At 38.4% G+C, this 22217-nt stretch overlaps 1 protein-coding gene across 1 annotated transcript; it reads left to right on the top strand.

Annotated features, from left to right (window-relative positions):
- Positions 1 to 502: 502 nt before the first annotated feature.
- Positions 503 to 21779, top strand: hdlbpa (high density lipoprotein binding protein a). The gene is made up of 28 exons (XM_073851214.1): positions 503 to 564; positions 1749 to 1820; positions 3996 to 4110; positions 4200 to 4363; positions 4460 to 4675; positions 5797 to 6003; positions 6479 to 6694; positions 6801 to 7007; positions 7181 to 7288; positions 8314 to 8418; positions 8539 to 8617; positions 9453 to 9592; positions 10623 to 10727; positions 10838 to 10951; positions 11390 to 11476; positions 11552 to 11683; positions 15237 to 15455; positions 15707 to 15928; positions 16013 to 16231; positions 16324 to 16462; positions 16604 to 16752; positions 16831 to 16935; positions 17625 to 17759; positions 17863 to 18006; positions 18101 to 18280; positions 19306 to 19422; positions 19525 to 19665; positions 20593 to 21779. The coding sequence occupies exons 3-28, from the start codon at positions 4035 to 4037 to the stop codon at positions 20683 to 20685; spliced, it is 3819 nt and encodes a 1272-aa protein (XP_073707315.1). The 5' UTR covers positions 503 to 564; positions 1749 to 1820; positions 3996 to 4034; the 3' UTR covers positions 20686 to 21779.
- The last annotated feature ends 438 nt before the right edge of the window (positions 21780 to 22217 follow it).

The following is a 22217-nucleotide window of genomic DNA, read 5'->3' as shown; positions in this document are numbered from 1 at the left end:
CATGTTTTCCCTGTTTTATTCGTTTAATATTCTGAAACTGGTGCCATTGTTTTTTTCCAAGAAAGAATTCAACCCCCCAAAATATGAGATAAATCTAGTCCTGTCTGATACTGATTTTTGTTGCCAAATTGGTTTGGAAGAGTGGTTAAATAAACAATTAAACTGAACTTGTATGCCTGTGTGACTGACAATTTAATTGATCACTGAGAGAGCATTGACTTGGTATGATGTTGGTTCAATAGAAAAATGACATTTTAAAAAATAGCTTAGATGTAGTGAACTACTTTTGCCATGATGCTGTAGCTTAGCCTGCTACATTACCCAAGGCTGTAGCTTTAGTGTAGTTAAGCTTCATTTAATGAAGAGTAACTGTTAGCTTAGCTCACTACATTTTCCAAGTAGCTTGCCCATCACTGATGATCTGTACGGGCAATGTGACGTAAGGAAATGTGATTGGAGGAGGCTTGAGCTATATAACTCACAGACTGCTGCTCCTCCCTTTCGCCAGTGGAGTTTCACTACGAGCTTCTGCACCACACAGGGCAGACGGGAACACAAACACAAGTAAGTCACTCTTCGTTCTGCAAATCAATCTATATACATTTTACATCCGAAAATCTGCATTGCTTCTTCTTGACTTGTGATACACGTACATCGTTCGGAGTGTTTTGCCATGAAAATGTGCTCTGGCTCGACTCCATGACAATTTCTCCCCACTGTTTCACCCTTTGCTCTAATGCCTACGTGGACTTTGTGTGGACAGTCACTAATGCTGATCTTGACTGAACATCCACATTGGTCTATTAGCAAAGGCCGTGTTTTCAGTGTACACTTAGGAGAGGCTGTCATTCTCGGGGTGTTAGGTATATAAAGGATGAATAAGAGTAAAGTTTTCCTAATCTAGTGTGTGTTAGCGCTCGCGCTAGCTGGTGTACGTGTCACTATCGCGCACGCGCACCTCAAAGTTTACTGGAGTTGGTGTCGAGCCAGGACAAGTTTATCATCGCCGCAAACCAAAAAAACTGTCATGTTTTTCAACAAAACACGTTGTTAATTCGATTAAATACGTACCCATCCACCCATTTTGTTATTTAAATATTTTCAAATGTGAATCGTTGTGAAATTATGAAGTGTTAAACGAGAAATCCGTCTTTCCTACTCCGTTAGCCGTTAGCATGGCGTGTCATGAGTTGACGTAGCGCGCATGTATACAACAGGGTAAAAAACTGTACATACAAAACTCGTTTTTACACACAGAAGACATTTTTTTTTGTTACATTTGTTAAACCATTTTCCCAGCTGCTTTTTGTGCCATTCTAAGAACAAATGTAACCTAAATCCGCCATATTTAAATCTGACATACGCAGGAATGGCCACGTTAGCAAGTCTAGAGAGCCGCTGGGCCATTTCAACACTTAAAGAAACGCATTTGTTTTTTGTTTAGTTTAACATGTTTTAGTCTTTTTGACAAATATATAATATTTCTAAAGCTTGTTGATGATTTAAGATTTTAAAACACTTGTTTAAGGATCACTAACAAGTAGGTGACTGATCTTGATCAGTCTTTAGTTACCATTTTCAATTTTATTTAATGACTCGCATTTGCATGTATTTAAAAAAGAATTATGCAGCGTCAAAGGAAATGCAAACAAATCATGCCACGTGTAACTAAGTTCTGCCAACCTAAAGTGGTTTTGCATCAATGGTGACTTTTTTTTTTTTTCCCTTTTCATTTTCTCTGTTTTTAGGCAAAAGCTGGCAGGCTGACACGTACGGGCAGCTTTACAGGACGGATTATCTGGTAACTGACCATTTAGCTGGTAAGATTGACCACTGTCTTCGTTACTATTAAATTAATTTGCTGACTAGACTAATGTTTGTTTTGAACCACAAGATGTGTGTTTGTCTTTGTATCAATGGGTCACAAGTTGTTTAACCAAGATCAAATCACATGAGTGATCATGTGTTATGAAAAAGCTAGTTTTTTGACTATCTGAAGGATTTTCGTGTTCAGTTTGTAGATCAGCTCTCTTTTGATCTGCATTGAGGAGCTGTATGTATGTGTCTGAAGTGTTTAGCCTCTGGGTCCGAGTCTTTAGGAGGCCTGCAGAGGAAGAGGCCCTGGCAGGGGCATGCAGAGAAGCACATTAAAACAGCCTTGTACTGTGAAGGAGAGGTTTGGAGTTTGTATTTGGGGGGTTGAGGGGCCAGATTGTCAGAGCGGACTGGAAGGAATGTTGTATGACTTAAAGGGATGGTTCGGAGTAGAATTGACTTCATTGCTATGCACTCCGAAGCCCATGTAAATACCCCATCCGAAGTTTTTTTTTACCTTAGTCAAACATTTATGGAGATATTAGAGTTTTTCGAATTGCTTGTTACAGGAGTGAATGGTACATGTGATGTATCTCGTAAATTGCACCACTAAACGTGCAAGTAATCTTACCAAACTTGTACAGTAGTGTAAATAGGTTATGGTCCACCAAGAGTGTTTTAAAAACACGTTTTAGCCGATCCCTACTAGTCTCAAAAACTACAAATGGCGACACGTCGACGTCACTTCCCTGGTTTGAAAAAAGCACGTAAAAGTCCTCCTACAAGTTGACATGCACACAGATGTAGTAGGAGGACTTTTACGTGCTTTTTTCAAACCAGGGAAGTGACGTCGACTTGTAGTTTCTGAGACTAGTAGTTCTCGGGTAAAACGTGTTTTTAAAACACTCATGGTGGACTTACAAATGTTCTGATGCAGCGTTTTGTGAGTACATAACCTATTTACACTACTGTACAAGTTTGGTAAGATTACTTGCACGTTTAGTGGTGCAATTTACGAGATACATCACATGTACCATTCACTCCTGTAACAAGCAATTCGAAAAACTCTATCTCCATAAATGTTTGACTAAGGTAAAAAAAACTTCGGATGGGGTATTTAGATGGGCTTCGGAGTGCATAGCAATGAAGTCAATTCTAATCCGAACCATCCCTTTAATACAAGCGTTATAGTTGATTACCCCAAGAGTTACTCAATCTGTAGAAGATGGTCCTCCATTTTACTGCATCATTCTAAACGCCACTTTTGCTACGTACTTCGTATTCTTGAAGAGCTGTGTTAGTCTTTGACGTCGGAATTTTCTACAGCGAATGAGTGGTCTTTCAGGACTCAAGTCTGCATGCCTGTAACAGTAGCCTCAGCGTTTATAATCTTGTCTTTCTCACAGTCTTGTACTGGGTGTAGAGGAGCAGTGTGCCAAGTAGATATTTCACTGAGGTGTGGCGTGCATGTTTTCAATTAAATGCGAGTTGTGCTTTGTGGAACTTTTATTTACAAAGTAGAAACATATTCTTTTTGCTGCTCTACATACAAGGGGTACAGCAAATAAGGGTTAGTGGGGAAATCCTCTTAGCTTTAGAGCTCGCCCAACTAACGCCATGGCTTAGAATTAGCCCTTGGACAAAGTAACAGACGGGTAATTTTGACCTTCTGCAAAATGGATCAGTCGTATTAAAATTGCTTCTACTGATAGTGTTCTCTTATGGTTTAGGACAAACCACACTGTTTTGTGATGTGGCTATTTTCCAAAATATTGCTTATTTTCCCCTATTACTTTAAAAAGTCATGAAAGAATGGGAACTTTGATCCATTAGTTATTGGTTGGGTTTGACAAATTTTAAGAAATGGGTGGGTTCTTAAGCAAACTAAATGTTTGGGAAAGTCTGGCAGATGTCAGCAGAGAGACGTCTGTAATTTCACCACAAAAATGACCTGAAATAAAAAATTGTGAGGTAAAACCAAAAAAAAGCTAACCTACATGTACAGTAATGTTTTTATTTTTTTTTACTAATTATTGTGAAAAGATTTCTGCTCCACCCATGTTGATAAATGCTTTGTCTTAACTGCCCATGTGTATTTTGTGTTATCTCTTTCGTAATTTCACAGATAAGCCAAGCACTGTTCCTTTATGCGCTAATCACGTGCTATCTTTCTTTCTTAGTGGCACACTCGGACTCCGTGTAAACGTGGGATTTCGACCATGAGCTCAGTCGCTGTACTTACGCAAGAAAGCTTTAATGAGCATCGCAGTGGCCTTCTGCCGGAGCAGGTCAAAGGTATGCGGCACCTTTAGCCATTTCTGATTTGCCGTTAACCATTTTCTGGTAAAGTGAGTGTTGAATTTTGTATATTCTCTCCACTTTAGGTGCTGTGGCAGGCCCTAGCGGTGCCGAAGATGAGGATACCCTTCCCACCTACAAGGACGCCTTTCCCCCTCTGCCTGAAAAGCCTTTGCCAGAGGGGGTACAGGAGACTGGAAATGCCTGGACGTCTAAGATCAAACCTCTCAAGTCATCGATAATCACCCAGGTACAGTGATTAAGCTAGTTAGAGTCACTATTGTAACTGGGGAGGATTGATTTAAGACTGGTTTGATGAATACAGACTGTATTTTGATGAATACAGGTTTTCCATGTGCCTCTGGAAGAGCGCAAGTACAAGGACATGAACCAGTTTGGAGAAGGAGACCAGGCTAAAGTTTGTCTTGACATTATGCACAAGACTGGAGCCCACCTGGAACTCTCCATGGCTAAAGACCAAGGCCTCTCCATAATGGTCTCTGGGAAGCATGACGCAGTCATGAAAGCCCGTAAAGAGATTGTGTCCCGACTGCAGACTCAGGTAATGTTAAAAATTAGGGATGTAACTATATCAAAATCTGGTAATCAAAAAAGGTAATACTGCAATATGAAGTACACGATTTGATATTTATTGTGATCTAAAAAAAAGTACATTTTTAAAATTAAATTATTCTGTCTAATGCACTTTGAGAGTTCAAAATTAATAGGGATGGGACGATAAATCAATTCACAGATAGATTCTGAGATCTTCCAAATGTATCGCATTTCTTTTCGGAATCGATTCTGAGTTTAGATTTTAACAGCAGATGCTCTAATCTAGTTTTATCCGCACACTCAAATGCTCACGAAGAAGAGTGCTGAAGAGCACTTGTGCATTTGTCTAAGTTGTGTAATTTCACCTCGGCTTAGAATGCTTTATGATGCGAGAGTATTGTAAACACAGCCCACCATAAACATTGTAATTCGCTTCATTTTTTTCAAATTGTATGAATGGTTATTTTAGGTTCAAGTGAGTGTACGGATTTGAAAACAAGCAGAGCACGGCTGTTTCTAAAGTGAGCAGTGTCATCTGCTGTTCAAAACTAAGCTCAGAATCGATTTAAGAAAGAATCTCAATGTGTTTGGAAATCTCAAAATTGAGGCTGAAGCATTTCTCGATTCGCGTTGCAATGATTTATTGTCCAATTTCTAAAAATTAAGAGCTCCAAACTAAAAGTCTTAACTAAAGTCAGAAAAAATGAATTGAGTTGTACATGAACTTTAAAGGGGACTCAACCCTCTTTATTTGTGATAAGTCTAAATTTCATTCACTGTGTTTTAGGAAGCCAAACAAATTAGAACATAATAATAACAACAATGGCAGCAAAAGCCATATATTGTGAAACAATTGCACAGCAAAATAAATAAATTAATATTTCATAAGTATATTATTTTTGCTTCACACTACAGTAGGGACATAATGCTGCTTTTCTAATTTCTACACTTGAAAGAGATTTTAAATTTAGACTGCAGTAACATTAACCAATTAAACCACTAGCTGTCTGCAATTCATACTGCACTTTTAAGCATTTATCGCTATTGGTCATGAAAATGCTCACCTGTATCAGCCAGAATAATGAATTGGTAATACCCTTAGTAACTTTTACAATTACTTTACTACAGGCTTCAGCTACTGTGGCCATCCCCAAGGAACATCATCGTTTTGTCATCGGCAAGAGTGGGGAGAAGCTACAGGAGCTCGAGCTGAAGACTGCCACCAAGATCCAGATCCCTAGACCCGAAGACCCCAGTAACCTCATCAAGATCTCTGGAACAAAGGAAGGCTTGGAGAAGGCCAGGCATGAGATCCTGCTCATCTCTGCTGAGCAGGTCTGTAACTTCAATTTTAGGCTTTGTTTACTTCATGATCACACAGATACGAATCAGATTATATGGGATATGTACTTACATTAAAAAAAAGTAAAAAGTACAATGCGCTTACTATGTTCATGTCATATTGCAAAATACATTTGCTGATATTGAGGTGTAATATGGGTAATGTTAGGCACCGGTTTGGTTCTATGAGTAGGTTTACAGGTTGGGTTAAGATGTAAGGGATGGGTCAACAGTATAATTACAGAAGATAATTACAGATGTAATTGCATGCAGGTGTTTAATTTTTTTTTAAATACAAGTACAATGTAAAAACATGTATGTACGCAATAAGTGCATTGTGTCAAATCATTAATTTAAATGGAAGTTTGTTCATAGTAGTTAGGACCACCTAATATAAAGTGGGATCCATTTACTCATTTATTAGTAACCAGCGACCTAGTAAATGATGATTTTTATTGATTAATTGCAGGATAAGCGTGCTGTGGAGAGAATGAACATCGAAAAGGTATATCACCCCTTCATCACTGGAGCTTATAACAAGCTAGTGGGGGAGTTGATGCAGGAGACGGGAGCCCGCATTAATGTCCCTCCACCAAGTGTGAACAAAACAGAGATCGTCATCACTGGGGAGAAAGAGCAGGTGGCCCTGGCCATAGCCAAGATCAAGAAGATTTATGAGGAAAAGGTAGGCAATGACAGAATAATTAATGGACTTAAGTTCACTTTTCCAAAATGTACAGTATGCTTTTGAAACTGGGCTGAATTTCCGTGTGGCCTTTTGCTCATTTTAGAAGAAGAATGCCACCACTATTGCAGTGGAGGTGAAGAAATCTCAGCACAAGTATGTGATTGGGCCTAAGGGTAACACCCTGCAAGAGATCCTGGACAGGACCGGCGTCTCGGTCGAGATCCCACCCCTCGACAGCAGCTCAGAGACAGTAATCCTGCGTGGGGAGCCAGACCGGCTGGGCCAGGCACTCACTGAAGTGTATGCCAAGGTAAACAAGCTCGTTTTCCTCCCCCTTCCATGTTTCAGTACAAGAATTCCTTCCCTCAAGCTCTCTTTTGCACTCCTCTCCTTCAGATTTAATTTGGGAAAAGTATTGAAAATGTTACTGCAGAAATGCTATCAGTTTGACTGTAACTTTTGACACTTACTTTCTTTGTACAGGCCAACAGCTACACTGTGTCCTCAGTCTCTGCTCCCTCTTGGCTTCATCGTTTCATTATTGGCAAGAAGGGACAGAATCTGGCAAAGATCACGCAGCAAATGCCCAAGGCGAGTCAGCTTTCCGCTAATCACGACCTAGTGCTAAGCACGATTTCTCTATTGTCTTGCTTAACAAGGGGAATGTGTAGATGTGGCTTGATGGTTTTGACTGGAGTAATGTGTCAAGTTTACAATACAAAGGTCGCGGTAGTTGCGTCAACCAGCACAGGTAGTTCAGAATGATGCTGGCCTCTAGCCAAGAAGTAACACCCATGAGTTGAAAATGCTTAAGTTTTACATTCATATTAGTCTACTAAAATAATACGTAGGCATGATGCTATTGTATGAGTATGTCCCTGTATAAACCCTCTTGTCATTCCAAGCCCAAAAAAGTATTTTGTTTGGTCTTGAAACTATATATATTTTAATGAAACCTTGGGTAAAGATGTAAAATGAATCCATACGAGTCATTTAACCATCTTTTGAAGAGACGTGATGAACAGGCTTAATTTAGGCTTTTATTCACATAAGAACAGTATGTATATATATGCTTCATGCCTGAAAACAAACCTCAAACAAACAAACCTTTTCCTAATTTTTACTTTTAATTTGTGACCAGTGTTTTGTTCTCTCCAATGCGTCATCTGCTGGAACGCAACTTTCTTATGAACACTCATACGACAGTTAGCGGAAGATAGATATTAGGCTTTAAGTTTTAAATATGGATGTTTTTCTAAAACAAACACATTGCTTCGGTTCAGAAGGCCTTTATTAATCTCCCTGAGCCATGTGGAGCTTTTTTTTATAATGGTTGGATGAACTTTATTGGACTCAACACCCATTCACTTCCATTATAAAGCTTGGAAGAGAGGACATTTTTCAGTTTAACTCTGTGTTCGTCTGAAAAGTTATATACACTTAGGATGGCTTGAGGGCGAGTAAATCATGGGGCAATTTTAAAATATCTTAATTTTTGTTCCAAAGATGTATGAGAGTGGAGGATGACAAGGGTAAGTAAATGACAGAATTTTTATTTTTGGTGTGAACTGACCCTTTAAAAAGAAAATTGTCTTAACCTCAGTGTTTATCAACAGGTGCACATTGAGTTCACCGAGGGTGAGGATAAGATCACGCTGGAGGGTCCCACCAAAGACGTACAGATGGTACAAGGCCAAATTGAAGCCATTGTTACAGATCTGGTAAGACTTTTTAACTTCCCTATTACATGACAATTGCTTCCACTTGCTTTGGTGTATTTGGGCATATACTGGTCTCAGTGTGTCCTAAACAATTTGGTTTTCATGTATTCTTTATTATAGGTTAGCCGAATGGACTACACAGAGATTAGTGTGGATCCCAAATTCCACCGACACTTAATTGGGAAAGGCGGTGCAAACAGTGAGTATAGCAGTTTTGGTGTTTAAGAACTTCTCTTTTTAGAACAAAATTGATAGATAATGTACTCACACTCTTGTCATCCAAGATGATGTTCATGTCTGTCTGTCTTCAGTTGTAAATAAGATTTTTTTTTCCATATAGTGAACTTCTATGGTGCCCTGAGTTTGAACTTCCAAAATGTAGTTTAAATGCAGCTTCAAACGATCCCAAATGCTGTTGTAAACTATCCCAGCTGAGGAAGAAGGGTCTTCTCTAGCGAAACGATCGGCTATTTGTTTTTTTAAATTACGATTTATATACTTTTTAACCATGAATGCTCAACTTGTCTAGCTCTGCCTGAACCATTTTTTTTTCCCAGTTCAAGACAGTTAGGGTCTGAAAAACTCAGCTTTTATTTTCTCCACTCATAACTTCAAAAATCATTGCAAAATCACCCTACTGCTGCAGAAGTACTGACCCAGTGTTTGCAAAGCGAACATGCAATGATCAAGCACCCTTAACAAAAAAAGGTAAAACAGCAGGGAGTTTTTTTCGACATACCCCAACATCCTACCCCAAAAATACTGATCGTTTTGCTAAATAAGACCCATCTTTCTCAGCTGGGGTAGTTTACAACCTCATTTGGGATCGTTTGAAGCCACATTTTGAATATTTTCCTCAAACTATGTCTTTACGACTGAAGGAAGAAAGGCATTAACATCTTTGATGATGAGGGGGCGAGTACATCTGTAATTTATTTATTTTTATTTCTTTCATGAAGTGAACTTCTCATGTAATAGATCATGAAAACACATTCATGTCCTTCATAAACCCTTTTTTTCTCCTCCACATCTAGTTAACCGCATAAAAGAGCTGCACAAAGTGTCAGTCCGCATTCCACCTGACAACGAGAAGAGCAACCTGATCCGTATAGAGGGTGACCCCCAGGGGGTGCAGGAGGCCAAAAAGGAGCTGCTGGAGCTAGCGTCACGCATGGCAAGTTGGATAGATTTGTAATTGAATAAAGAAGGCTCTGTTTACCATTCTCTCTCTTCAGTGTTTTTTAGGTTAAAGGATAACTATTGCCAAAATGCAACCTGGGCTATTTTTTTTTTTTTTACTGTAAACGAGACAAACTTATTACTGAAAGCATAATTACGACAAACGAGACGTTTTTGAGATTGACCGTGATTTCGTTTTGTTTTCAATGGCTGGTGAATGGAGTACTAGGGGCATAAATTTGAGCGCATCAAAATTGATATTTTTACAACACTAAGGCTCGACAACACTATGAAACTTTGCTCGAAGTATCGCCTGGGTCTCTACACATGAACTCGAGCATTGAGAACATTGTGAACACAGAGTTTACTAAAAAGAAAGTTTTTGAACAACTAACTAACGGAGATCGACACTTCTTGACTGGCAAGACGGCTGAGAGCGGAAACCCAAACAGTGAAAGTGAGTTGTTCAAAACCTTTCTTTTTAGTAAACTCTGTGTACACAAACAAATGTTCTCAATCCTCGAGTTCATGTGTAGAGACCCAGACGATACTTTGAGCAAAGTTTCTTGGTGTGTCGAGCCTTCTTAGTGTTGTAAAAATATTAATTTTGATGCGCTCAAATTTATGCCCCTAGTACACCGATTCACCGGCCATTGAAAACAAAACGAAATCACGGTCAATCTCAAAAACGGCTCAGTTGTCGTAATTATGCTTTTAGATATATGTTTGTCTCGTTTACAATGGAAAAAAACAGCCCAGGTTGCATTTTGGCATTAGTTATCCTTTAAGGTTTACCACTTATGTGCATGTGTCATTTGCATTTGTCTTAAAAGATTTTTCTTAGGTTACTGTCTGCAGTAAATTTGATTGCGTAATGCTCAAATTGGAGTCAGGTGCATGTGTGGGGAAAAAAAACAACATCCGCAGGCTCTACAGCCTCAGAGTATAAAGTCCTCTGGGTTATTTGCTGGAGTTGCCTGGCAACTCTTGACTGAAAGTCTCTAAGAATGTCATGATTTCAACAGGAGAATGAGCGTACAAAGGACATGATCATTGAACAGCGTTTTCATCGAGCCATCATCGGACAGAAAGGGGAGAAAATTAAGGAAGTTCGGGATAAGTTCCCTGAGGTAAATGTTTTAAGATGCAAGGCATATTTTTCCAATGGCACATTTGTGTGTCTGTTGTAATGGAGAAATAACAACAACATTATATATATATTTTTTGCCCTTGCTTTCAGGTCATCATCAACTTCCCTGACCCAACGCAGAAAAGTGATATTGTACAACTGCGTGGGCCTCGCACTGAGGTGGAAAAATGCACAAAGTTTATGCAGAAAATGGTGGCTGAAATGGTACACACTTTTTTTTTTTTTTAATTGATTTTAACAATTATTTATATTATATAGCATGGGCTTCAGTTCTGTCATCTAAAATCTCTACCATGTGACCTGCTTCCCTATTGTCATAGAGATTATTAAAACTATTGTTAGATGCAAACAGGCCTTACCTCTCAGTATACTTTTATTTATTTATTTTTTTTACTTGTACACTAGGCAATGCACACAGTGTGCGTGCTATGAATTTTAATCAGCACAGCACAGGAGAGTTTACTGGATAAGGGTGAAACTTTATATTGTGCATATGTCAAACGCTGGTGTTTGTAACTGTTATCAAATCAGTATACTGTGACAAGCTGTGTGTGTTAAAGTATATTTTGGGCTTAACTATCTGTAAAATGACTGTCAATTTTAGCATTGCCTAAACCTCCCTACTTTTATGTTCTTTTCCAGGTTGAGAATAGCTTTTCTGTCTCAGTCCCCATTTTCAAGCAATTCCACAAAAACATAATTGGCAAAGGAGGTGCTAATATAAAGAAGGTAAGAAGTTACTTTTTAGACTTGTTACATGTTCATCCATTCTCAATACGTTTACTAACTGGCATTCTTTTTCAGATCCGTGAGGAGACTAACACAAAGATTGATCTGCCTGCGGAGAACAGCAACTCTGAAATGATTGTCATCACAGGAAAGAAAGCAAACTGTGAGGCAGCAAAAACCAGGATCCTGGCCATTCAGAAAGAACTGGTGAGGTTTTTTTTTTTTTTTTTCTTCCTTCTCTGAAATGTCTACAGGGTTTCCGCGGGGCATTAAAAAGCATTAAAAGTCATTAAATTGATTTTGCGAAAATTAAGGCCTTAAATGGCATTAAAAAGCATTAAATTGTTTTATACGGGCATTAAAACTTGAGATGGTGTTGAAGAAACAAGTATTACCAATTTATCTTGAATGTAGCCTGTATAATTAATAACTTTTAGGGGTGCAACGGATCCCGGTTCGGTACGCATGTGGTTCGCGGATTAACTGTTAAGTTTAACCATCATAGAGTAAAAGTTTATAATTTGCACATGTTTTGTCTTGCCAGTTTACCCATTAAAACTATTTAGACCGCTGCAGCAAAAGAGAACACGCGCGCTGTGTTTGTTTTTTTTACCGCTGCCGCACATACCTGAAGCGAGCACGCGCACAGAGAGAGACGCGCGATTCAGACAAGATTGACACAGATTGATTCCTCTTTAAAACTTCTCTTAACATACATACAAAGTTATGTTTAAATACCCGTTTTTGTATTCTAGTAAACACAGTCGGTTATGTCTTCAGTGAACCGAAACAGCTGAGAAAGAGATCAGTATTGATCAGTATCAGCATGCCAGTATTAGGTACGTGCATTTGGCCTTAAAGAGACAGCATCAAATAAATACCTGCAGTGAGAAGCACTAGTTATTTTACAATTAAATATTAAATTTCTGCACTTGAATACTAGTGTTATTGATTTCATTAGTAACTGTGTTGTATTCATCTACACTTGTCATTTGTGTAATTGTTCTTGTTTTGTTACTGACTTTATTAGTTGAGCTAGTAGTTTTTGCTGTGGATTAGAAGTACTTAAAGCATTCAGTAATTAATATACAACTAACTTTTTTTTGTTTTGTTTGTTTTTTGCTGATCTGAAAAATGATCCGATCCGTGATATGATCCGAACCATGAGTTTTGTGATCCGTTGCACCACTAATAACTTTGATTCACTGTCGCGTAGTATGATAAACACGGAACCAGTTTGGTAATTGCTTCTGGCTGGTCCAAAATTGTGTGACACAGACTTAAGAGCGGACCGTTTTAGCCTCTAAGAGTTTGAAGTTTCAGAATTTTTTTTTTTCTGTTCAGACTTGATATTTGAAATTTTGAAATCTGCAAATAAACGCTGACATTTTAAGCTGTCTCCTGATCCATTTCTAATTATGTTCAGCAGAGTAATATATGTTGATTGTTGCCTCATTGTAAGACCGCATGAAAAATAAATGCATTATAATAACGCATTCATACACAGGGGTGTTAGTTATTGGTTGCATATGGCATTAAAAATGCTAGAAATGGCATTAAAAAGGGCATTAAAAGGCATTAAATAAGATTTGAAAATCCTGCAGAAACCCTGTGTCTAGTTAAAGGATCATTTCACTTCTAGAATAAAGTGTCATCCAAGATGTTCATGTCTGTCTTCAGTCAAAAAGAAAATAAGGTTTTTGAGGAAAACATTCCAAGGTGTTTTCTCCATATAGCAGACTTCAGTGGGAGCCAACGGGTTGGACATCCAAAGTGTAGTTTCAGTGCAGCTTCAAAAAGCTCTACACGATTCCAGCTGAGGAATAAGGGTCTTATCTAGCAAAACAATTTTACCAAAGAAAAATTAAACCATAAATGCTCGTCTTAAACCAACCCAAACTCACGACCCAGTGTTTAAAAAGGGAGCATGCAAAGAAAGTCAAAACGAAATCGGACAATTTAAGTTGGAGGAGAAAAGGTTAGGCTAGGCGCGCAGTGGTATAATAATTATTATTGATTACTTATTTGAATCAGTAGATTATAACGAAAACAGTACCTTAAAAATGAAAAGCAGATTTTTACGATCAGACATTTCTTAAACTGGTGAACCCCTGTAAACTTGATTAAACATAAGTGTGCAGCGATGTGCAGATCAACTGAATCAATCTGCTGTTAAAAATGAACCATCCATTTATCATATCATCATGCAAAATTAAGAATTACAATAAGTGTAATATGACGATCGGGTGCGGTTATATAAATCAGAGAAAAATATAGGTGCGGGCGGGTGGTGGGCGGATCATTTATTTGAAGCTGCGGATTCGGGTGAAGATTGAGCCCATCCGCGCATCTCTAGTGTGCCATCTGCTGTCTAAAAACTAAGTTCAGAAATGCATGCTAGATGAGATGCATTCGGAATCGATTCATGAATCGTGATGCATTGATTTATCACTGCTGCCCTAGTGCATGCGTATCGCAGAGCTTGGGCTCCGGTTTAAAAAAAATGTTTTTTTTAGAAAATGACCATTAATCCTTGAACCCTTTGAAACTGCAGTTTAGATGTTTAACCTGTTGGTTCCATCTAAAAGTTTGATTGATTTCTGACAGATCATATGATTCTGAAGACTGTAGACATGGCTTTTAAAAGTAATAAACATTACATTATAACACAACAGAATGGTAGTGTGTGTGTGTATATATATATATATATATATATTAGTGGTGGGCCGTTATCGGCGTTAACGTGCTGCGTTAACGTGAAACTCTTATCGCGCGATAAAAAAAATATCGCCGTTAATCTATTCTCAAATTTGGGTTGGGAGCTGGGTCTAAACTATGCAAGCTATGATGACTTTCACCTTGATATTTTAACGCGGATGTATACCGAAGACTGTAGAATATGGTCGCGCGTTTACGTCTCCTCCGCCAAAACACAGACGGGGTCGCGTCGTCCTCCATTCATGAAAACCGAATCTACTATAGCGCGAAATGCCACGTAAATTCGTCGTTTTTTGGATTCATAAATCAAATGTTGGTCAGTCACTTAATTCAAATCGCGATATGGACTAGTGTATGTGAAAACTGAAATGCAAAAAGACCGTTTTAATATGAATCCGATATGTTCCGTTTGCCTAGCTGTATGTATGCATTGCGGAGACGAGCTTTTACTACAAGCATACTGAAACACACGTGACGCTCCCGGTAATTTTTGGCATTTTCATCTCACATGAACAGATAAACTCAATCTCCCAAACTGCTGTGAGTGTCACTTTTACCGTTTCATTTGAGAAAACTAGCATCATATCATACTGTATGACACAGAAACTTCACGGCAACCTGTCAAAATAAAAGTACGGTGTAACATGTAATGGGCTGGGTAGGTGTTGACGTTAAAAAAAAACACAATCTAATAGGGAGAAAAAATAATTTCATTGTTAGTTAATTAGTAAACACAAGTACATCTAATTGAACATAATTTATTTTCATCAACAAATTATCATAGAACAGCTTTATGAGCTTTATGATCCATTCTCAAAGACTTTAAGTCATTATTTGGGTAGCACACATATTCTGAATGCCTTCAGCAGAATTCAAATTAGCCATTTTAATCTAGATTAATCTAGATTAATTCCAAGATTTAATCTAGATTAAAAAAATTAATCTATGCCCACCCCTAATATATATATATATATATATATATATATATATATATATATGGTAGGGTATTTACAATTGAATTTTTCTCTAAATATCTGTGCAGGCAAATATTACAGAGGTAGAAGTGTCCATCCCCTCAAAACTGCACAACTCCCTAATTGGCTCTAAGGGGCGTTTTGTGCGTTCCATCATGGAGGAGTGTGGTGGCGTGCACATCCATTTCCCAACAGAGGGCTCTGGCATCGATGCAGTGACAATCAGAGGCCCAGCGGAGGAGGTAGAGAAAGCCAAGAAACAGCTGCTGTCCCTGGCAGAAGAAAAGGTATGTCTTAAGGGATGGGTTTCCTTGAAGAACTTGAAACTCAAAGCCGGTAATGCTGATGTTACGCTTGGAATGTCATCTGGGCTCCGGGTTTGTTAGTACAAGTTTTCAAACTGCTTTAAACACAAGGCCAGTAATTATTGCTCTAAGAACAATTCAGTCGACTTAAGATTTTTGCATTTATTGTGTGACTAAAGTTGTTTGTGCTTGTGTTTTTTTTTTTTTTTTTTTTTTTTTTTTTTTTTTATTAGCAAATTAAAAGCCACACAGTTGAGCTTCGTGCCAAACCTGAATACCACAAGTTCCTTATCGGAAAAGGAGGTGGAAATATCCGCAAGGTGCGGGACAGCACAGGCGCCAGGATCATCTTCCCTACGGCTGAAGATAAGGATCAGGAGCTGATCACAGTCATTGGCACAGAGGAAGCTGTAGCAGAAGCACAGAAGGAGCTGGAGGCACTTATTAAGAGCTTGGTTAGTCCTCATGTTCTTTTTTGAGTATCTTCTACATGAATTTCATTTGCTCTAATGATTCTTAAATAATATTTCTGATATCAGGATAACGTTGTAGAGGATTTCATGATTGTGGATCCCAAGCACCATCGTTTCTTCGTGGCACGTCGTGGCCAAGTCCTTAGGGAGATCGCTGATGAGTATGGTGGCGTTATTGTCAGTTTCCCCCGAACTGGCTCACAGAGTGATAAGGTCACCCTAAAGGGAGCCAAAGATTGTGTGGAGGCTGCAAAGAAACGCATGCTGGAGTTGATTGAGGATTTGGTGAGCGGATGTAACAATTCTAATGTCAGACGGCTGCAGTTTTTGTACTGTTTTAAAGAGGTAATGGACTACATGTTTCTCTAAATCTGCAGGATGCACAAGTGACTATGGAGTGCGTGATCCCTCAGAAGTTCCATCGTTCCATAATGGGGCCTAAGGGCTCTCGCATTCAGCAGATCACTAAAGACCACAATGTGCAGATCAAGTTTCCAGACAGAGAAGACCAGCAAGGTGAATATCAATAATTAAAAGTTCATATCATGGAAAATCAAATGTTTCTTGATCTGTCTTTGAAATGAAAACCACAGCTCTTCCTTGTACAAAATGACCACACTGAAGTCCCTAAGATCAATTCTTTTCTGTTTTACTCAGCTCAATCAGCTGATGCTCCAGTTCAGGAGAATGGAGAGGCCAATGGAGAGGTGAAGGAGCCTGTTGATCCTTTAGTCCCAAAGAAGTGTGATGTCATTGTGCTCTCTGGCCGCAAAGAGAGGTGTGAAGCTGCTACTGAAGCGCTGAAGGTACGACTCCCTAGTAGTTATTATTTGTATGTTCTTGGTGCGTTTTGTCAAATGCTATAACAGATATTCCACCTTTAGGCTTTGGTTCCTGTGACCATTGTGGTGGAAGTGCCTTTTGAGCTTCATCGCTACATCATAGGTCAGAAAGGAAGTGGAATCCGTAAGATGATGGATGAGTTTGAGGTGAGTCTCTTCACAGCTGATGTCTGTGATGTCAGAAACAATAGAGCTAAGCAGATAGTAGCACTGACAGAGTCTCGTAAACATGGCTGAAGATGCAAAAACAGGAACAGATGAACCAAATCAAGTGAGTCATTTATGCTGGAACCGCTACGATTGATTCAAAATCATGACTTTGACCATTCATTTCAAGTGATTCACTAGCAAAAACTTTTCAACAAATTTCAACATCGCTTGTATTGATTTTAAAAAGCATGCAGTGTTTGGTGAAGCTCCAAATCAGTTAAACTATTCAATTGCAAAATGAGTCACTGTTTCAAAGCGCTTCTATTGGATTGCAGATTGCTAATCGTTTGTATCAGATCAGGACTTTCGTTTATTTATTTATTTATTTATTTATTTATTTATTATTATTATTATTATTATTATTATTATTATTATTATATATATTTTTTTTTTAGAATTTAAAATTGAATGTGTTGTTTGATTAGTAAGATCTCTGATTTAAGTCCGTGAAAATAAAAAAAGTAGTGCTTAAAGTCCTTAAGTCCTGGAATTTCGATTTACAGTATCTGTACAAACCCTGTTATCAACAAATGGCTGGAGATATGCATTGCATTTATAACTGAAGGTTTTTGCAGTATTTTACAGATTTTCTTTCTGCTGTCCTGACCAATATATTTTCCTTCCAGGTTAATATTCAAGTGCCTGCTCATGAGTTACAGTCTGACATTATCTCCATTACTGGCCTGTCCACCCACCTTGACCGCGCTAAAGAGGGTCTTCTTGAGCGCGTCAAAGAGCTACAGGCTGAACAGGAGGATCGGGTGAGTTTGAAGCCTGAATAGCAAATAAAAACATTGTGTAAATGATTTCCACTCTGCAATCATTTATTAATATGTATAAATATATATATTTTTTTGTCTGCAGGCTCTCAGGAGCTTTAAGCTGACCATCACTGTGGATCCTAAGTATCACCCCAAGATCATTGGACGCAAGGGTGCCATAATCACCCAAATCCGCAATGAGCATGAGGTCAACATTCAGTTTCCAGAGAAGAATGATGAGAACCAGGTAACAGACTAGAGCCTAAAAAAAAACAGATTTTTCTTAAAGTGTTTTTTTGGGAAATTACCAAAAACTTTTTTTTCTTTATTTGGTCTTGTAGGATCAGATTACCATTACTGGCTATGAGCAGAATGCTGTGGCGGCACGTGATGCTATTCAGGCTATAGTGGATGAACTGGAGGAAATGATCTCTGAGGACATCAACCTGGACAGCAGAGTCCATGCTCGCATCATAGGGGCACGTGGCAAGGGAATTCGCAAAATCATGGATGAGTTTAAGGTGAGATAGTAAAGGTGACACAACTTGAATCACTTGCAAAGTATTGAACTTGTGCTCATCAAACAATATGCGATTTGACATTTGAGTATATTGCAAAAAACAAACAAACCCAGAGAGAGCATGCATACACTGAGATGTAGGATGGAGTACTGTGCACATGCATTTAGAGTTCATGCTTTCAGTGCGTGAATTTATTTATTTTTTCAAAATAAAACGTAAGGGGCAAAACATGCCCTGTATGACGTCTTTTATATTTATATCCTCTGTATCACACAGAAACGGTTTTTCTCCAGATATCCACACAATTGCAAATGTAATATTGATTTTGTAAAAGTCCAATAAACAAGTAGTAATTATTAATTGACTTACATTTTAGACACAACAGTTCTTGTTTTTGCTGTTTTGTCAATGAAAATGGTTCCAAACAAAGCCACGACAGAACTGTTTTGCGTCTCGGAGCAAACGTGTTTCGTTATTGAATCATTCAGCCATTTGAATAAAGCAGTTGAATAAATGACTCCTACTAGCGATTTTAAGTTTATAATTAAAATATATTCTGAGATTCTGTGCCACCTCTGCACTGCAAACACATTATGTTGGTACTTATTTCATTTGATTGGTAACAGCCCTATAGTGCTTTACTATTTGAATTTATTGATTTAAAATTTAGGAATTTGACACAAAAGATGATGCATATATTTAATTTGGGGAAGAACTGGCCTTATAAAGGTCAAAATGCCCATAAAAGGCACAAATTCATTTATACTTATTGGAAAGGTTATTTTCGGTTACTCCTGCAAACTAACCATTGCACAGAATATGAAGAATATCAAAAAGCTTTGGGAGTCAGCTGTCCAAGGCAGACTTAAACCTGCTAGAACGTTATTGACAAAACTCCAGAAAATATAAAGAAAAAATATACTTTTTCTTCTTTTGTCATTATGGCACACCCCTACATTAGAGTTTTGTTTTTCTTAAATACATATGTTTAATAACTGTTTCTGTATGTGTTTTACCTTTTCCAGGTTGACGTTCGATTCCCTCAAAGTGGAGCTGCAGATCCCAGTTTGGTGACTGTGACTGGGCGTCCAGAACAGGTTGATGAAGCCATTGATCACCTTCTAAACCTGGAGGAGGAATATGTAAGAATATGCTATACTTTGGCAGAAAAAATTAAAATGAAATGATTCGTTTTAGAGTAATAAATTGGCAAAAAGTTAACTTTTGTTCATCTTTTTCCTCAGATGGCTGACGTAGTTGAAAATGAAGCCAAAATGGCCTATATGAAGCCTTCTGGTTCCACTGCCTCCAGCATGGAAGAACCTCGAGGCCCGTCCAAGGGCTTCGTTGTGCGGGAGGCTCCTTGGGCCACTGGCAACGAAAAGGTAAACCAATGTGTTGAGTGCCATATAGAGGGTTTTCACGACACGTCAATCAATCGTCCATATTGGTGGGACTGAATGTAAACAATGCCACTGAACTGAACTTGCATATTTTGCGGATTATTGCTACTGAAAATGGTCAATTATTGTCATGTTTTGCGTCAGACCAGGAAAAAATATATGGTCAGCCAAAAGTTATAACAAATCAACCAGGAGAGTGCAAAGAACTATCTAAGCAACAAAAGGCATGTGTGGTTGGCCAAACTAAATCAGAATTTCTAGGGCAAGAAGGGACATTGTTCATGTTTGTTCATATTTCCGGTCAGGTAGGCGAAATATTAGGCTAATATCATAATGCAGCGGTTCTCAATCCTGGTCCTGGGGGACCCCTGCTCTGCACATTTTGCATGTCTCCCTTATCTAACACACCTGATTGAGATCATCAGCTCATTAGGAGAGAGATCCATGAACTGAACTAACAAGCTGAAGATCTCAATCAGGTGTGTTAAATAAGAGAGACATGCAAAATGTGCAGAGCAGGGGTCCTCCAGGACCAGGATTGAGAACCACTGTCTTAATGCATATCTTTACCATTAACCTTTACCTATTACCGTTAGTTTGTCAAAATATTGCACCCTTTCTTGCTTACTAAGCCCTTCCTCTATATGATTTTGGTGCTTCCAAACATTTTTTTGTGTGGTTTAGACAGCATATATTAGCAGAACAACGTATGCAGTTGAACATTAACCATGCAGTCTATCCTGTTGTTTACTTTCAAAGTATCGACAATTTGGCTTCACATCCAGGTAACTGACCAAATTGTGATGTGTGCGCAAACCCTCATCAGTTAATGAATGAAATTGAGTCAGATTTACGCATGATTCTAATATTATAGTTTAACCTGTTGTCTCTTGTGTTGTCTGGTTTTAGGCCCCTGATATGAGCAGTTCTGAAGAATTCCCCAGTTTTGGTGCACCTGTGACTAATGCGAGATCATCACCATGGGGACCCAAACGTTTTTGAAATGTGTGTCCTTCAGTGGTTATGTTGCAACCTCCTGGTTCCCCCTTACTATAATCCCTCATTTGACCCAATTGGATGTGGACGGATCACTTACCCTGGCCCCCAATATATCAGCACATCTCCTCTGCTCAAATTACTTGCGCTTATAAGGGTTTGATAACTCTCTCAGCAACCCTTATAAACAAAACAGGTGATAAACAAAAAGGGGTGTGGCCTCTATCAGGTTCACCTGAATTGGTGTGAAATTAAGTCAACCTGTTTGCGTTTTTAGAGAGAATCACAAATTGAAGGAAAGCAGTCCTGGCCATGCTTCAGGTCTGTAACGATCCAGGTTTAATTTTTTGATATGACGTCATTACCAACACATTATTTCATTACAAAGGTTATTTCTTGGGTTTATAAAGCTGCTCTGTCTCATAGTTGCCTTCGCAATGGGGTTTGGGGAAAAAAAAAAAAACATACTGTATACCTCTGAAAGATAATAGCTTCTTGGTTGAAGTCGGATTCATTCATAGGAAATGGGTAACCAGCTGTACTTTCGTCTAGTTCCCTAGGGTAGCCATTTTGTTGCAGACATTTCACTCGTCTCTTTCCCCATTCATAATTTCCTAACTCCTGGAAATGATTCTACGCAGCCTTTACAGCTTTCCAACTTCAAGAGGGACTCTCACTACAGAAGTGTTTTCAAACTGCCATTTGCTTTGGAAGTCCCAGGGATGTAGTCGCTCGTCACATAGGAGTCCCAAGGTTCCCAAAGTCTGTAAAAACGTACACTAAACTGCTTTTTCATTTTGTTTTTGATATTCTGGAATCATGTTTATTAAAGATTATAATACTTGGAAGGACGAAAAAAAAGACCATTTTGTGCCAATGAAATGTCAAGTAATGTCATGTGTTACTCATTCTTGCTAATGGGTCAGTGTCCAGCCCCTTTTTTGTCTTCCAGTTGCTATGCAGGTTGGTCTGAAACCATAGCAATGGCCCTCTTAATAGCCTTATAAGAATTATGCAAAAATGACAAAGGAAACGATTATGGATAACACTGGAAAATAAACTGTCCAAAAAGGAAAATAAAAATTGAAAATGTATCTGGACTTGATGTGGTGTGACTGATTTTTTTGTTTTACAAGTTCACAATAACCAATCAGATACCTCTTGGTGAAAGCTGATGGGGTGTTGCTGAAAACAATTATTTTCACCTGCGAAAATCATGTTTGTTTAGGAAAAGGACAAGGATGTTTCTCCATATGTGACCTTGGACCACAAAACCAGTCATAAGGTTTTTTTTTTTTTTTTATCGTGATTTATTATAAATAATATATATCATAAGTCATTATACATAATCTTACCATTGATGTATGGTTTGTTAGGATAGGACAATCTTTGGCCCGAGATACAACTATTTAAAATTCAGGAATCTGAGGGTGCAAAAACAATAAATATTGAGAAAATTGCATTTAAAGTTGTCCAGATGAAGTTCTTAGCAATGCATATTACTAATCAAAAATTAAGTTTTGATATATTTACGTTAG

Source organism: Garra rufa, chromosome 12 (genome assembly GCF_049309525.1).
Source record: "Garra rufa chromosome 12, GarRuf1.0, whole genome shotgun sequence".
Lineage (NCBI taxonomy): Eukaryota > Metazoa > Chordata > Actinopteri > Cypriniformes > Cyprinidae > Garra > Garra rufa.
The sequence above is the reverse complement of the archived record's forward strand: the minus strand, read 5'-3'. Positions and strand labels throughout refer to the sequence as shown.

Excerpts from the sequence above, each read along its gene's own strand:
- hdlbpa (XM_073851214.1), top strand. The coding sequence starts at position 4,035 with ATGAGCTCAGTCGCTGTACTTACGCAAGAAAGCTTTAATGAGCATCGC. Across the intron at positions 4,676-5,796 it reads TGTCCCGACTGCAGACTCAG|GCTTCAGCTACTGTGGCCAT; the intron begins GTAATGTTAAAA and ends ACTTTACTACAG. Across the intron at positions 10,952-11,389 it reads AGAAAATGGTGGCTGAAATG|GTTGAGAATAGCTTTTCTGT; the intron begins GTACACACTTTT and ends GTTCTTTTCCAG.